This window comes from Fukomys damarensis, unplaced genomic scaffold, assembly GCF_012274545.1.
Source record: "Fukomys damarensis isolate Sample0158 unplaced genomic scaffold, DMR_v1.0_HiC HiC_scaffold_32, whole genome shotgun sequence".
Lineage (NCBI taxonomy): Eukaryota > Metazoa > Chordata > Mammalia > Rodentia > Bathyergidae > Fukomys > Fukomys damarensis.
The window spans coordinates 48,195,282-48,210,386 of NW_022900944.1; the positions used below are offsets into that span (position 1 = coordinate 48,195,282).

The 15,105-nt window shown below is 58.3% G+C and overlaps 1 protein-coding gene across 3 annotated transcripts in view; it reads left to right on the forward strand.

The window, feature by feature from the left end:
- Positions 1-15,099, forward strand: part of Zc3h18 (zinc finger CCCH-type containing 18) — a 41,263-nt gene extending 26,164 nt beyond the window's left edge. For 2 of the 3 annotated variants that reach the window (XM_010627523.3, XM_010627526.3), the window contains 10 exons: positions 8,809-8,997; positions 9,492-9,617; positions 11,289-11,393; positions 11,575-11,718; positions 12,029-12,094; positions 12,850-13,010; positions 13,093-13,292; positions 13,404-13,497; positions 14,302-14,398; positions 14,525-15,099. In XM_010627523.3, the coding sequence (XP_010625825.1) occupies positions 8,809-8,997; positions 9,492-9,617; positions 11,289-11,393; positions 11,575-11,718; positions 12,029-12,094; positions 12,850-13,010; positions 13,093-13,292; positions 13,404-13,497; positions 14,302-14,398; positions 14,525-14,723 (1,381 nt within the window). In that variant the 3' untranslated portion in view covers positions 14,724-15,099. The remainder of the gene's footprint in view (positions 1-8,808; positions 8,998-9,491; positions 9,618-11,288; positions 11,394-11,574; positions 11,719-12,028; positions 12,095-12,849; positions 13,011-13,092; positions 13,293-13,403; positions 13,498-14,301; positions 14,399-14,524) is intronic. The other variant, XM_010627525.3, reaches the window with a different exon arrangement.
- The last annotated feature ends 6 nt before the right edge of the window (positions 15,100-15,105 follow it).

Genomic DNA, 15,105 nt, shown 5'->3' on the forward strand with positions numbered 1-15,105 from the left:
CTTTTTTTTTTTTTTTCTAAACCAGAGATCGAACTTGGGACTTTGTGCTTGCGAGACAGGTGGTGGAACCACTAAGCTAAATCCCCAGCTTCTTCTGCATTTCTAAGAGTTTTGTAGGTTTAGTTCTTGTAAGCCTTGACCGGTTCTGAGTTAGTTTTTAGATGGCTTGGTGTACGAGTCTGACTCACTCCTCTGTGTGGATACTCGGTTTGCCCAGTACCGCTTGCAGAAGACTGCTCTTCCCTACTAAGGGGGGCAGGTGAGCCCGAGGAAGAGCTCAGCAGTGACTGCTCCGCAGTCAGCACCCACCCAGCAGAACTGGGCTCTGTCCAGGGTGTGGCCCAAGCCTCCCAGTTCTGCTGGCTCTGCTGGATTCATCATGGTTGTTGGGGCTCCCCTGCGTCACCGTGTGGTGTTGGGCCTGGGCATCTTCTGCCAGGACTTCAGGGCCTGTTTTCAGCCTCTGGAGCGTGCAAGGGCTTCGTGTCCATGCGGGGTGGGAGCTGGTCCCACCTGCACATCTCTAGCCCACCTGGAAGCTTGTGTTCCGGGTGTCCTGGGGTGGCCAGGGTGCAGCCTCACCTCTGCCATGGGACTGATCCTAGTGCTGAGCTGCTCCATGCTTGCCTGGCATAGAGACACCAGGACAGACTGCCTCTTGGGATTCAGCTGGAGTTAGTCTGTAGGACAGCCCAGCGATTACTCTTGACGTTGTTCTGAAGCTTATATAATTATTGCAGCAAAAGGCTGGTAAATTTTATTGGCCCTCTCAACTCCCCTGCTCATCTTTTTATTTTTATTCTTTTTAAGAGACAGGGTCTCACTCTGATTCCAGACTTGCCTCAAACATCTGAGCTCAAGTGTTCTTCTGCCTCAACCTCCTTAGACCAAGGTGCACCCCACCAGGCCCAGCTTCAGGCCCCTTTTTGAAAGCAGCTCTTTTCCTTAAACTGCACCACCTTTCCGGCATGGACCTTCACTAGGCTGCTTTGGCACTGGCCTCGTGACACCTGCCGGTAGCTACCCTGCTTACTTCCAGGTGTGCCCAGCTCCCTGCCCATCGGGATCCTCCCACCTGCTCTCGGCCTCTGTGTGACCCACACCCTGGTGCTGTGTTAACGTGGACTGGTCAGGTCTCCTCTGGTCTTGGTGCTGTCCCAGGGCCCAGCACAGAGCGAGTGTGGCATGGCATCTGATCTGTGGTAGCTTGTGTTTCGTCTTACATGTCTGTGCTGAGTGTTGGAGGATTGACAGAATTGCACTGGGATTTCTGAGAAGAGGACTGGCTGTCACTGTCCTTGTCCATGGAGACTGTTTTCATGCTTGTAGGGCCCCTGGTTGCAGGACAGCTCCTGGCTGCCGGGGCGAGCCTACCCCTATGGCATGGGGACGTGCTTACTAACTCCTGTCTGTCCGCAAGAAGCTGGGAGCGCTTCCGGTTCAGGCTCCAGGTAGGCAACACTGGGGTGGCCGCCCCAGGGTCAGCCTGACTTGCCAGCCAGGTAGGTGGGCAGTTAGGCACACTGTCCTGTGGTCTGAGAGCTGAGAGCCTGCAGACTGCTGGGCCTTCCTCGGAGATTGCCTCGCAAATCATGTCAAGAGGGCATTCTGGGGACTGGATCCTGGCCTCAGCCCCTAGGTCCCAGGGAGCGTCCTTGAGCTGGTGGGTGCCTGTGAGTGCCCAGAGGCTGCCTGGCTGTCTGACCTCAGGTGGGTTTAGGAGGCAGGGCACTGAGTGCCTTCCAGAGTTACACCATAGTGTTCCCCTCTGGCTCAGCTCACAACCCCTTCCTTCTTTTCCCAGACCCTGGCTTGTACACCCAGCACCACTAGCGGACCTGGGCCATTATAGCCTTACCCCTGTGCTAAAGAACCAGTGCAAACCAAACCCAAATCGTGGACAAAAAAGGAGGAAGCTAGGGGAGCACTCGTTGGAAATACCAGCAGAAAAATAGTCCTGGCTGCAGGGTTCCTTGAGGGTTGGGGGCTTCTCTGTCCTCGTGGTGTGCTGAGGCGGGGATTTGGCCAGCACTCACCTGTCAGGTGCTTGTGTGTAGAATAACCAGCTGGGTCTTGCTCTATAGTGTAGTGCTTAGAGGAAGCCAGTTACTGTTCTAGCAGAGTTTGAAGGGAACTGGTTACTTTATCTTTAAATTCCTCAAAAGCTAGCTTGGAGGTGGGGAGGGCTTATTCATTTAGCAGAGTTTGCTAAAAAAGTTTTTCTTTATGAGAGTCTAGGTTCTTAACTCTTTACTCTCTTGTCTGTTTTTGCTGTGTGTACGCCTGGTTAGCTCCTATCCGAACTCACTCTCCTCACTGCCTGTGAATAACCAAACTGCCTCGTGGCTGGGGCGTCACAGGATTTGTCCCCAAGAATTGGGCTCCTGTTTCCTTCTCCTCCATCTGGTTCTGAGCTGCCCAGAGTGTGTGTGGATGAGCTCCCTTTCCAGAGTAAGGGGTCCCGACAGGTGGGGGTTTTAACCAGATTGAGGAAGTGCTGCTCAGCAGAAGTGCACCAGGTGGGGCCCTTGGGGGCTGTGTCCCCAGCCTGTGAGCAGAGCCAGTGTAGAGAGTACCTGGGAGACTCCTCTGGGGTCCATGCCAGCCAGTGCCTCCATGCCTCTGCCCGAAGCTCCTTCCTTCCTTTCCTCTGAGGTCTGTCCTCATCTGCCCCAAGGGGGGTATGGGAGGACATGTTCCTTCTGCCAGAAGCACCTGGCCAGCTCCTAGTGTCGCACTCCGGGGTGGCTGGTGCTACTGTCCCAGGCTATTGTTAGACTGTGGCAGAGCCCTCCCCAGTGCCTTGTGATGTGTGTGTGAGAGAGGAAATCCTCCCCAGCCAGGCCTGCCCTTGTGCCCTTTGGCACAGGTAAGTCCCAGTGAATAGTGTGTGCATGGGATCGGGCCTTGCTGTGGGTGATCTTGGTGCCCTGGGAGGCTTGGCCCTTCTCCCCCCACCACAGCAACAGCTGCCCTGTCACCACCCTAGTTCCATTTTCATGGAAGCTGCACTGCTTGCCTGGTGGGCAGCACAGTGATCTGTGCCACACCCTACACGTGGCCTGTCCACAAGCACCTGCTTCACAGGCTACTGCTTCATCTGGGGCCATGTACTGGAGCAACACTTGTCACCAGTGTAAGAATCAGGCAGGCTTGGGGACTGGACAGGCTAGGAAATGCTGCTTCAGCCTTCCTGTGAGGACGGTGAGGGGCGGGGTTCAGTACCCACTTGTTTCACTCTGGCTGACCTGCTGCTGTTTGCATCGGTTCCCTTCTCTGAGGGGCTGGGGCTGTGTGGCCTGCCACCGCTAGTGCGAAGGGGACAGATCACTGGGCTCTGCTGTGGCAGGACCACTGCATCCACTGTCTTTGCAAAAAGTGAACGTTGGGCCAGGGATCTAGCTCACTGGTGCCGCCTCCTGCCTCGCAAGCACAAGGTCCTGAGTTTGATATCCGGTACAAAAAGAAAATGAACGTTGCTCTTTTCTTGGGTGACTTTGCTCCCTGATTTCCCAGTGCAGCCATCCCTCCTTCGGCCCTGCACAGCTCTGGTTCCGAGCTGCAGTTGCGGTTTCAGAGCCGTCACTTTGATGAGCACGTTCAGCAGGTGGAATGGATGGCACGAGGGGACCTGGGGAAGACACACGAGCCCTGGCAGCACCTGTCTGTGCGTGACGCTCCCGCCGCCCCGCCCGCCGTCATCACATCACCCCCAGCCCTCCCTGAAGAGCTGAGGGATGGCACTTGCTCAAAGTTAGAGTTGCCCAGGCCCCTGCGTGACCCTGACCTCGCCTCTCAGGTCTGCCTGGCTGGGCTCAAGCCACTGCACCTGGAGCAACCTCGAGGACGGGCGCTGTGCCCCAGGAGCTGCCCCCAGTCGCCATCCCATTGTGAGGTGCTCAGCAGATAACCAGCACCCCAGATGGAGTTCTGGACGTGCGGCCTCTGTCGCTGTTGGTGCCCATGAGTGTGATCCTCGGGTCTCAGGAGTTACTCAGTCACAGTCCCAGCTACGGATTCATTGCAGGCCACCAGAGGTGGGAGTGGAGAGGTGATGGCAGAAGGCGTTTAGGAGTCCTGGGCATCGGACGTGTGTCCTGGGATGCTACCCATTGGAAGCGGTGCAGATGCTCTTCCTCTTTGTGCAGAAATTCGGTGGGAGTGAGTGAGTATGCCTGGGTCGCCTTGTTAGCTGTAGCCTTTCCTTGGATTTACTTGCTCATGATTAAGTTCAGATACGTTACTGAACTCTCGGGTGCTGTGGCTCTGCCATCCCCAGTGTCCCCTCACAAGGACTCTGCATCCCCAACCCCCTACTTGCCAGGCCAACCCTTGGAGCACATGGTCCTTCGTGCATGCTAAAGCCCTGCTCAGTCCCCAAAGTCACTCCAGGCCTGGAATCGGGTCCCCTGGCATGGTCAGGAGTTGGCCCAGCCCAGCACACTGTTAGGTTCACTGGGTGTCGTCAGCGTGGCCTGCACTTGAGATGTGCTGCCAGCCCTTTGCTGTGTTCTGGACAGGCTCTGCACCAGGAGAGTCCACAGGAGACCCAGGCTGCATCCCATGCTATCTGCACTGAAGGCAGCGGAGCGTGTGGTAGAGAGGTGCTATGGGAGGCGTGGCAGCTCCTCTGAAGCCAGCATATTCTGTCTGTCAGAGAGAGGCCCCTATGTCTCAGGACCCCCTTCCTCAGTCTTTTTGGACATGTAACTCTTGATTTTAGAAAAGAGTTTCATTCTTTTCTTTGCCTCCAAGATTGGCAGCTACCCAGGCTGGAATTTCCAGACGCACATAGGCCCTGGCCACCTTGCGTCACCAGCACCCCGTGCTTCCTCCTGCTGCCCCTAGTTGTCTGGCCTCTGTGTGTTCAGTGACCCTTGACCCTCGTGGAGGGTCCTCAGCCTTGGACAGATGGGCTTGGGCTTAGATAAGATGTGCTGCTGGCTTGGGAAGGCACATCCTCAGAGAGGCCTTGGGCAGGACTTTTCCCAGGCTGTCCTTCTACATCTCACAAGGTCACCCCACCAGGGTGCCCCTTCCTGGGGTTTTGGAGAGCTTTGGGGAGCAGAAGCCTTGTCCCCATGGCTTTCCTGTTCTGGTTAGGATGTGTGGGTGGCTTCTTCACTGAGAGCAGCTTCCACCTCGGAGAGCCCCCCCCCCGCCGTGTCACTGGCACAGAAGTGAGGTCTCAGTCCTGGCCAGTCAGTGCACAACCGGACACCTGCTGGAAGAAAAGGTGGCCATCCTGGGGCGTCCAGGGACCAGAGGTGGTGCCCATCATGTCCCCCAGCCATGTGTGCCCACCTCTGATGCTGCCGAGTGCCCGTTCACTCAGGCAGTAGGGTCTGTGAGCCTCTCCGAGACCTGCCTGGGGCTGAGAATTGTCAGTTAGCTCTTGATGAGGTTCCTGGCAGCATGTACTCAACAGCAGCAAAAGATTCTCTTTGCAGAAATGGAAAAAAAATTATGTAGCATTTAAAGTATTTCTTTGTACTAAGTGTAAAACATGCTGATCTGAGGGAAGTTTGGAGAAGATTCTAGAGAACAGTGAGGACAGGCAGGCAGGAGGGTGGGCTGGAGGTGGCCACTGTGGTCAGTGTGTCGTAGCCCTTGACCTGTGCTGACCGCCACATGGCTGTCCTGTCTCTACCTCCGTGGTGCAGGAGTACCCTCCCGGGAGGCTTCTTGGGAGCTCTCAGGTCCCTCACTCGGTCCTCCATCCTGCAGCCAACCACCAGCACTGAAGGTTTCAGCTGCCCCTCCGCATCCCAGACCACTTCCTGCACATCTGGGCCTGGCTTGCTTGTTCATCTTACTTGGTCTGGAGATGGGACTGTGGTTGGGTGGATGGATGGACGCTTCCCTGAGCCACCCACTTGCTTGTCATCTGTGTGTCTTAAGTGTTCGCACTCCCCTATCTTTTTGAAGGAAGCCCCACCTCTTTGCTGTAAAACAATGCACAGTGAGTCCATGAGTGAGAAAGTCAAAGCAAAAACAACTGCATACAGGTGGAAATCAGGGCCCCACACTGCTGTGGGTTGGCCCCAGCTCTGTGCAGTGAAGGTGGTGCCCCTGGCACAGGCACAGGATGGGGTGGGTCACTCTGTGGTGGCAGGATGAGGCCCATCAGCCACCTGTCCTAAAGGAGAGTGTTGGGATGTTCTCCAGCTGGCTCTGCCTGCCATGGGTACCAGGCTCTGTGCCGCCCCTGTGACCACCTGCAGAAGCAGGGGAGGGTTCTCCCTGGGGAACAGCAGATTCCACCAGAAGGGTGTGGGGACTGCACAGTCCCCTCCATGGCAGCCGTGGCTTTCCTGAAGCTCTCGGTTCTCCTTTCCCGGGAGTGCCACAGCACTGCTCTGGAGGAGGTGTTGCCCCAGGCCTTGGCATCCCTCGTCCCTCATCCCTCGTCCCTCTCCCCATGCGAAGGGCTGTCCCATCCAGGTGACTCATGAGGTGACTGCAGCCTTGTGTTTCCTGGTATGTTTTCAGGATGAGAGCATCCAGGAAGTGTGAAGATGAAAGTGGCTGCCTGGTGGCCTGTGACAGGGAGTGGCCAGGTGGTTTTTCACTTCCTTCCTGGAGTGTTTCCAGTCGGCACCAGATGTGGACATGCACTGTTCCCACCCGGGGCTGGGCTAACACGGACCTCACACAGTGTGTCCTTGGGTGTGAGTGTTGGCTGCCCGCTGCTGGCTGGTGATGAAGCGGCGGTTCTGAAGACACCACAGGCAGGGTTTCTTGTGCGTCACATGCAGGTGCCAGTGACAGCAGAGCCAGGCTGCACAGAGGCTTGTGTGCAGAACTCTGGTCACGGGGGCACAAGTGACTCAACCTTAAGAAGATTCAAAGGCAGGACCCTTTATTTGTTTTTTTGTTTTGTTTTGTTTTTGGTACCGGGGATCAAGCGTGAGTCTTTGCTCTTTCTTTCGAGTCAGGCGGCAGAATCTCCGAGCTAAATCCCTGGCTATGAGGGAACTGCTGTCCCTCACTGACGCCCTTGCAGGAAGCAGGGATCCATGATGAGATGCTGTGACCAGGAGTGGCTATACAGGGGCAGTGGCAGCAGCATCCTCTTTGGGTGTGTACAAGCAGGGCCCCAAGGACCCAGGAAGCACAGGGCACGGGGCTCTGAGTGCACAGCAGCCTCCTCTGCCTGAGAGGCTGTGATCAGAGACAGCCTCGGAGCTCCAGGGCAAGAGCAGCCAGCATGAGCAGCAGCCAGCGGGAATGAGGGTGGGTGTTCCCCACCCTGCATACTTCAAAGAGAAACTATACATGAGGAAAATGGCTGGATGCAGTGTACACCCCTGTAATTCCAGCTGTTTGGGAAACTGAGGCAGGAGGCCCTTGAGTTCAAGTCCAGCTGGGGAAACAGCAAGCTTCAAGCCTGGCTCAGTGCCCCAGAACGTTAACTGTATTAAAACGCTGGTTCTGAGTCAGATATCACAGCACAACCAACAGGGGTAGTCTGTGGACGTAGGGCAGTGAGCAGGTTCCCTCCATGTCCTACAAGAAAGGGGCAAGGCAGAGCAGACACTGAAACACAGCACTCGGTGCAGAGGCAGTGCCTCAGCCACCATGCCCAGGGGTGCTCGAGGGGTCTCCTGGTAGGACAGAGTGGGTGTGGTCCCCACACCACCCCCTTGACCGGCAGGAGGAGCCTGTGGCTGCTTGTCCCCTCTAACCCATGAGTTCCATTTCTTGAGAACGCCCCCCTCCAAAGACATCTTGGGCTGGGGATTTAGCTCAGTGGTTCCGGTGCCTGCCTTGCAAGCACAAGGACCCGAGTTCATCCCCAATACAAAAAAAAAAAAGTCTTGAAGACAGTGTGTGAAGCCGTTTGAACACCGCCTGCATTCTTAACGCAGCAGCACTGAGGTTCACAGGGTCCAATGGCCGCGGTCACGGTCGAGGAACACGTTTTCCTGGTGCTTTCCTGCAGTAGCCCAGGACCCCAGAGTCACAGAACGAGGCACCTCTGCCAGCGTGGGAGGCTCAGCATGGGCTGCTGCTGGAGAGGGACAGAACATGGGATTTTTGCCCAATTTTGCCTTTTGTGTATTTTCCAAATGTTTAAATGAATTTCACGGATCGGCCAGCCTTCACATCCAGCATTTACTTGTTAGGGTTTCTCTGATCATGATGAGATTGAGCAGCTCTGCTGGTGGTTGGGCTGAGTCGTCCTGCTGCATTGGGTGGACCTCAAGTGTTCCGGAGGAGTGGGCCTGGGACCGCCCAGGCTGGCCGTGCTGTTGAGCTCCCACCCGGTCCCCAGCCAACAGCCGGGCTGAGAGGTCAGGACGGGCTGAGCCACCCAATCGATCGCTGCATCTCTGCCTGGAGTGGCGGCGGCCCCCGGCCTCCCTGGCCGACACACAGAGCTTGGCATCTCCAGGCAGCCCTCGTGCGTGCTCCCATGGTGCCTGAATCTGGGACAAGGCCGGAACACTCTGCTCTGCAGGTCCATGTGGAGTGCTCTTGGTCATGGACAGCATGTTTGAGGCTTAGATTCGTCACTTCTCAGGCTTTGTATTGCATTTGAAAACAGAGTACATTGTTGTCCCTTTAACTGCACCCTGTGCCAACACGAGAGATGAGCATGTTCAGGGCGGACTCTGTCCCCGCTGACAGCTTGGTTGGGGAGATGGAGATGGACGGGTCCTGCCCCCAGAGAGCCATCACCCTCTTTGCCAGGAGGGAACCGGAGTGGTGTAGAGGGGCTGGACTGGGGCTGCCTCGCCCAGTCCCCAAAGTTCTGCTCCTGGGAAGGGCAGCGGCCAAGCTTGCTCACCTCTGTGATTCCAGCCGTCAAGCTGAGCCACCGAAGAAGGAGGCCGCCTCAGGGCCGCAGGTGAAGCGGGCTGACGAGTGGAAGGACCCATGGCGCCGATCCAAGTCTCCCAGGAAGAAACTCGGGGTGTCAGTCTCTCCCAGCCGGGCACGAAGGCGTCGAAAAACTTCTGCCTCCTCCGCCTCTGCCTCCAATTCCTCCAGGTAAAGAGGCAGCCTTAGTGGGGCCTGACCAGTGGCGCCTGGCAGTGCTGAGGCTGATGCTGTGGGTGGGGGTTGAAGGGCAGGGTGCGGTCCCCCAACACAGAATTGATGCCCCAGCAGTGCTGTGTAAAGCTGCCAGGTGCCCAAGGACAGGACAGGCGAGGGGCGTCCGCCTCGGCAGCTCTGCACTCAGCTTAGGGGTGCACATGGGATCGGATTCCTGATGCTGGGGCAGGGTTCCCCAGTACAGAGGTGAACGCTATCCATACCGCTCTCCCTCACGGGCTTGGGCTGCAGCATGTCCATGAGCATGTATGTGTCAGGGTGTCCGTGTGGACGCGAGTCTGTCCGTGTGCCTGTGCCTGGGTGTGTCCGTGTGAGTGTGTGTTGCAGTGTACGCAGCTGTGTCTCAGGTCTGCACGTGAAGAGGGCGGTGCTGCGTGTCCTGCTAGTGTGCGAAGGTCACCTCTCACGTCCGTCCCTCTTGCCTGCAGGTCGTCCTCACGGTCTTCGTCCTACTCTGGCTCTGGCTCCTCACGGTCGAGGTCACGGTCCTCCTCCTACAGCTCTTATTCCAGCCGCTCTTCCAGACACAGCTCCTTCTCAGGCAGCCGGTCCAGGTATGTCCCAGCCCGCGGGCTGGCGGCTGGGCGGGTGGGCAGATGGGCACCCCGGCTGGGCATGGCAGTCCCTGTCCCACAGTACGGGAGCAGGGGCCGGATGTAGAGGAGCCAAGTGCAGTGAGCACAGCAACGGCTGCAGGTGCCGCTGGTTCCGGGAGTGCTCGGCGCCCACATAGCCTGAGAGAGTGTCCATTGTCCTAAAGTTCTGGAGGCCTGAGCAATCTTACTACATTTTCCTTCTGAGAACAGACACATTTAGAATTTTTGACGAAATTCTGCCAGCACCCACATGGCACTGCACGCCCAGGGACCCTGGCAGCATGGTCCCACCTGTCACCCTGACTGGGTCACCAGTGCTGGCATTGAACAGTACCACAGGTGCGTGCACACACACAGCGTGGCGAAGGTTAGGCCACACTGTGCATGGTTTCTGGGTGCTGCCTGGTCATCCTTCCCTGGCAGCAGTCTTACCGGGGGCGCAGCTCTAGAGGGTCAGAGAGCAGGCAGAAGAGGTGGTGGGACTGTGGAGTTGGACAGTCGGGCTGACGCGTCTGGGGCCAGGTGCAGGGTGGCTTCCTGGAGACCTGAGCCTCGTGTGGGAAGCAGGTGGCCAGGAAGAGATGTGGGCCGCCCATGGAAGCGAGGCTGGCGGGCTCCTGCCATGCCAACCAGCAGCACCTGGGACACAGCCTGGTTGAGGCGGGGCAGGCCAGACCGGCAGTTTCTGGTGGCACTGCACCAAGAAGGGACTGGTGAGGCGTGAAGGCGGAGAGTCATGCTGCGAGGCCAGGTTAAGGTATTTGGGGATTTTGGATGCAGGAAGTCACCATGCCGTGGGAGACAGTTGTGTGTGACCTTCGCTCTGGGCGTGCAGCTGAGGGCGATAGCAGAGACAGTGGCATAAGATGCAGGGGAAAGCCCTGTGGTGTCCCCAGGTCCGCAAAGGGCAGAGCAGGTTTCCCCTGCTGTGGAGCATAGCCCGGGGGGTGGGGTGTGGAGTGGGACCCACAGCCGGGAAGGTGGGGACACCGGTGTTCCGGCCCAGCTCAGACTACTGAGCACCCAGGTCACCGTTGAGCAAGGCCTGTTAGCCATTCCCATGCCTTGCGTCCTTCCTGCTACAGCCTCCCATTTTGCCCCCCCGCCAGCAGACCTAACCTGCAGACCCCAGAGACCCACATCACCCTGGACAATGGCAGCCCGGGCGCCCTTCCCAAGGCCCGGGCAGGAGGCTGTGCATGAGGCTGGCGCCCCTGCTTCCTGTTCCCAACAGCTGTCAGCACTGCTGGCTGGAATTGGGGTGTGGGCGTTCTGAAGTAGGGCGGCTGGCACACTGCAAGCCTTCGGCCTCATCCCCCGTGTGACGTCACAGTCCTGAATCCTGGCCCTGCCGCACCTGACGTGTGTTGAAAGGGGCGCGTCACAGTTTCCTCGTGGCCGTGGCACTCCCGAGTGGCCGGTCCTTCCCTCACACTATTGTCTCTGCTGGGGCACCTGTGACTGGCAGCGCCACCCACCCTGCCATGACCCCACTTGTGTCCTACACAGGGATGGCACCGTCCTTGGCTCTGAGCAGATGGCAAAGCTGCATGAAGCCGAGTCTCCGGCCAGTGCCCTGTGAGTCTGGGCTCAGCGTGGTGCAGGGGTCCTAACACTCTCTCCCTCCAGGTCCCGGTCCTTCTCCTCGTCCCCATCGCAGTCCCCCACACCCTCCCCACACAGACCGTCCATCAGAGCCAAGGGGGAGCTGGCGCCGCCCCCTGGGAAAGCAGGGTAGGTCCTGGCCCCATGACATCGGGTTGTGCCTGAGGGAAATGGTCCCATGGGCAGGTGGGTGGCAGCAATGGCTCAGACCCTGGGCCCCAGGCCAAGGCGGCCACAGGCCATCTCCTGCTACAGCGCCTCTGGGTACGGGTCTCTCCTGGCCCGGTCTTGAGCCCCGCTCTGTCCCCAGAGAGAAGTCCTTGAAGAAGCCAGCCCCGCCTCCAGTGCCCCTACAGGCTACCAAGGCTGCCGCTCCTGCCCCTGAGCCCACAAAGCCCGGAGACCCCCGGGAAGCCAGGAGGAAGGAGCGGCAGGCCAGGACGCCCCCCCGGAGGTGAGTGGCAGATGGGGGTGGGGGTCTGATTCTTGGTCCAGGATCCAGATTGCTGTTGCCTGGGCTGGTCGCATCCCCTCACTGAGCCTTGGTGTCCCCAGAGCACAGTGTGGGTGGCCAGTGTCCCTGGAGAGAGGCTGTGTGCAGGGGCATGGCCCTTGTCTTCCTGCCAACAAGGGCTCCTTAGGTATCTACGGGTTTTGACACTGACTTCACACCAAGAGCCTGTGGCCAGTTTCAGAAATTCATCTGGGCGATGGCTGCCTCGGTGCCAAGGCTGCCTGTAAGCCCACTCTCTGCTGTGTTCCAGGCGAACGCTCAGTGGCAGTGGCAGTGGCAGTGGCAGCAGCTACAGTGGCTCCAGCTCCCGGTCCAGGTCAGTGTCCCCGGAAGATTTCTCTGCATTCAGGCACGCCCACTCTTGGCGCCCACCCTGTCACGGGGTGGGCACACAGCACCAGCCTATGCCCTTCCTGCTAGGGCACCCAGCCATGGAGACATCGAGGGGATGGGCCTGAGCTTTGGGGCAGGCAGCAGACAGCCTGGGCCAAGGGGGCTCTGCTGTGAGAGTTCAGAAGGAGGCAGAGGCAGGTGGGCCCCAGTCCTTCCTGGGCAGTGGAGCTGGACATTTGTCGAGATTCTTTGCCAGTCCGGAATGTTTCACAGCCTGTTCTTTGGAGAAAGAGAGGGCGGTTGTCTTTCTCCCTCCTGTCACGGCACCTGGCAGCCCTGGCAGTGCTGCTTGGCACGTGAGCTGGACACAAGGTGCCCGTGCCGCGGCAGAGCCAGAGGGCCGGGGCCCGTGCTTCTACCCACACACTTCACCTGAAGTGCGTTCTCCGCTTGCCAGCTCTTGCTACAGGCTAAAATCATCTCCCTTATCCTCCTTGAGACGTGCCGGCCCCTGGAACATGGCCTGGTGGCCCTGCCCTGGCTGTGGTCTCCCTTCTCTTGTGCATGGTTAACTTCATTTCCATTGGTGCTGCTTTTGGGTTGTTTGCAACCCAGGTCCCTTGCCGGCACCGTGGCCCTGGGCAGCGAGCGGAGCCCTCCTTCCCTGCGTGGCCCCTGAAGTCTCCCACTCTGAGTCCGGGGTGGGAGGCTGCGGACTCAGCTCTGCTCCCTGTGCAGGTCCCTGAGCGTGAGCAGCGTCTCCTCGGTGTCCAGCGCCACCTCGAGCAGCAGCTCAGTGCACAGCGTGGACTCGGAGGACATGTACGCCGACCTGGCCAGCCCCGTGTCCTCGGCCAGCTCTCGGTCCCCCACTCCAGCCCAGGCTAAGAAGGAGCGAGGTATGGCCCGTGCCGGGGCGGCCCTGAGGGGAGGGAGGCTAGGTGCAGTGCGCATGGAGCCCTGACGGTTTGCCACTGGCAGGAAAATCAAAGAAAGAAGATGGCGTGAAGGAGGAGAAGCGGAAAAGGGATGCAGCTGCGCAGCCGCCCAAGTCCTCAAAGCCCTCGGCGGGCGGGAAGCCCTCACAGCAGCTCGCGACCCCAGCCCCCACCCCCGCCGGGCAGCCTCCCCAGGGCTCCTTTGTGGCCCACAAGGAGATCAAGCTGACACTGCTGAACAAGGTGAGGGGCCGGGTGGGGCCACCCCAGCCCAGGATGAATCTGGGGGGCACTGAGGTGGGCACAGCAGAGGTCAGGCCCTGGCCACATGCTCGTGGTGCTGTGTCATTGCAGGCAGCTGACAAAGGGAGCAGGAAGCGGTATGAGCCAGCGGACAAGGACCGACAGAGCCCCTCGGCCAAGCGGGCCACCCTGTCCCCAGACCGAGGTGAGCCTCCCTACATGCCAGGGCGGCGCCCTGTCCCCTGCTGAGAGCCCCCGAGGAGCTGCAGGGACTTCAGCTGGACCATGGTGTGAGGGGGCCACGTAGGGCTCTGGCGCGGGTTCATTTTAGGGAACAGGATTCGGGTGCAGCTCAGCACTAGGCTCTGGCTCTGCACCCAGCACCTCCAGAAAACAAACTCAGTAAGCCACTGTTTCTTTTGTGGGGTGTTTTTCATTTTTTTGAGTTAAGGTCCCACTATGTAATTCATGCTGACCTTGAACACACTGTGTAGCCCAGGCTGGCCTTGAACTTGAGGTGATCCTCCTGCCTCAGTCTTCCAAGTGCTGGGATTACAGGTGTGCACAAAACCATTTTTACAGGATACCATTTTAACTTTTTTTTTTTTTTTTTTTTTTTTTTTTTTTTTTTTTTTTTTTTTTTTTTTTTTTTTTTTTTTTTTTTTTTTTTTTAATGAAAAACAGTCTTCCAAAATGAGTGAGGCTGGGTTCACTGTGAGTTTGAGGCCAGCTTGAGCTCCATAGGGAGACCCTGTTTCAAAAGTGGGGGCCAGGGGGTATTTAGCTCAGTGGTTCCGCCACCTGAAACTTCAGTTTTAATGCCGGCATAATGATCCATTGTACTCGCAAGTGCAAGGACCCAAGTTCAATCCCTGGTACCAAAAAAAAAGCGGGGGCAGGGAGCTATGGGAGTCGCTCAGTAGTGCAGCACTGCTGGGCTGTCGAGCCACCCTAACCCTGAACTGGAGTGCCGGTGTGGGGTGCTGTTCTCATCCTGCCCTGTTCCCAGGTTCCCGGGACCGAAAGTCAGGTGGTAGACTGGGCTCCCCGAAGCCCGAGCGGCAGAGGGGCCAGAACTCCAAGGCCCTCGTCGCCCCAACAGACAGGTGAGCCAGTCCCTGCCGTGCAGGCCCTGCTGGGCCACAGTTCCTCCCACGGGCTGCTGAGAGAGTCGGGGTGCAGGGAGGTCTGGCTGGGCCGAGCGCCATCCTGTCTCACTCCCTCCTCTGCAGGAAGCGCCAGCTGTCGCCCCAGTCCAAGAGCTCGAGCAAGGTGACCAGCGTGCCTGGCAAAGCTGCGGACGGTGCGGCAGCGGGCGCCAAGGCCGGGAAGGCCAGCACGCTGTCGCGGCGGGAGGAGCTCCTGAAGCAGCTCAAGGCTGTGGAGGACGCCATCGCTCGCAAGCGGGCCAAGATCCCCGGGAAGGTGTAGCGGACTCTTACATGTTTTTATAATAGGGTAAGCGCAGCCATTTCACATTTTGAAGTTAATGTCTTATTTTGGCTGTGATTCTTTTTAAAAATTAAAAAAGAAAAAAAAAAAAGTTTCTCAGCTGGAAAAGAAGCCACACAGGAGATGAAGATGATGCTGAACCCCAGCTTCCTGAGACTGACAAGGTGCTCCCAGAGCCAGAGTGCCGCCAGGCGGCACGGCCCCCGCTGGCCCTGAGGACCGGAGCCGGCCGCCGCCTGAGTCCTCCGGGCACCTTAGTGGTGAGCACACGGGAACTACTGTGGCCTCCTGCCTGCTGCGGGCAGTGCCTACATATGCATTCTCGACTACAGTCTGATTGGGAACTTTTTCCTTTTCTTTG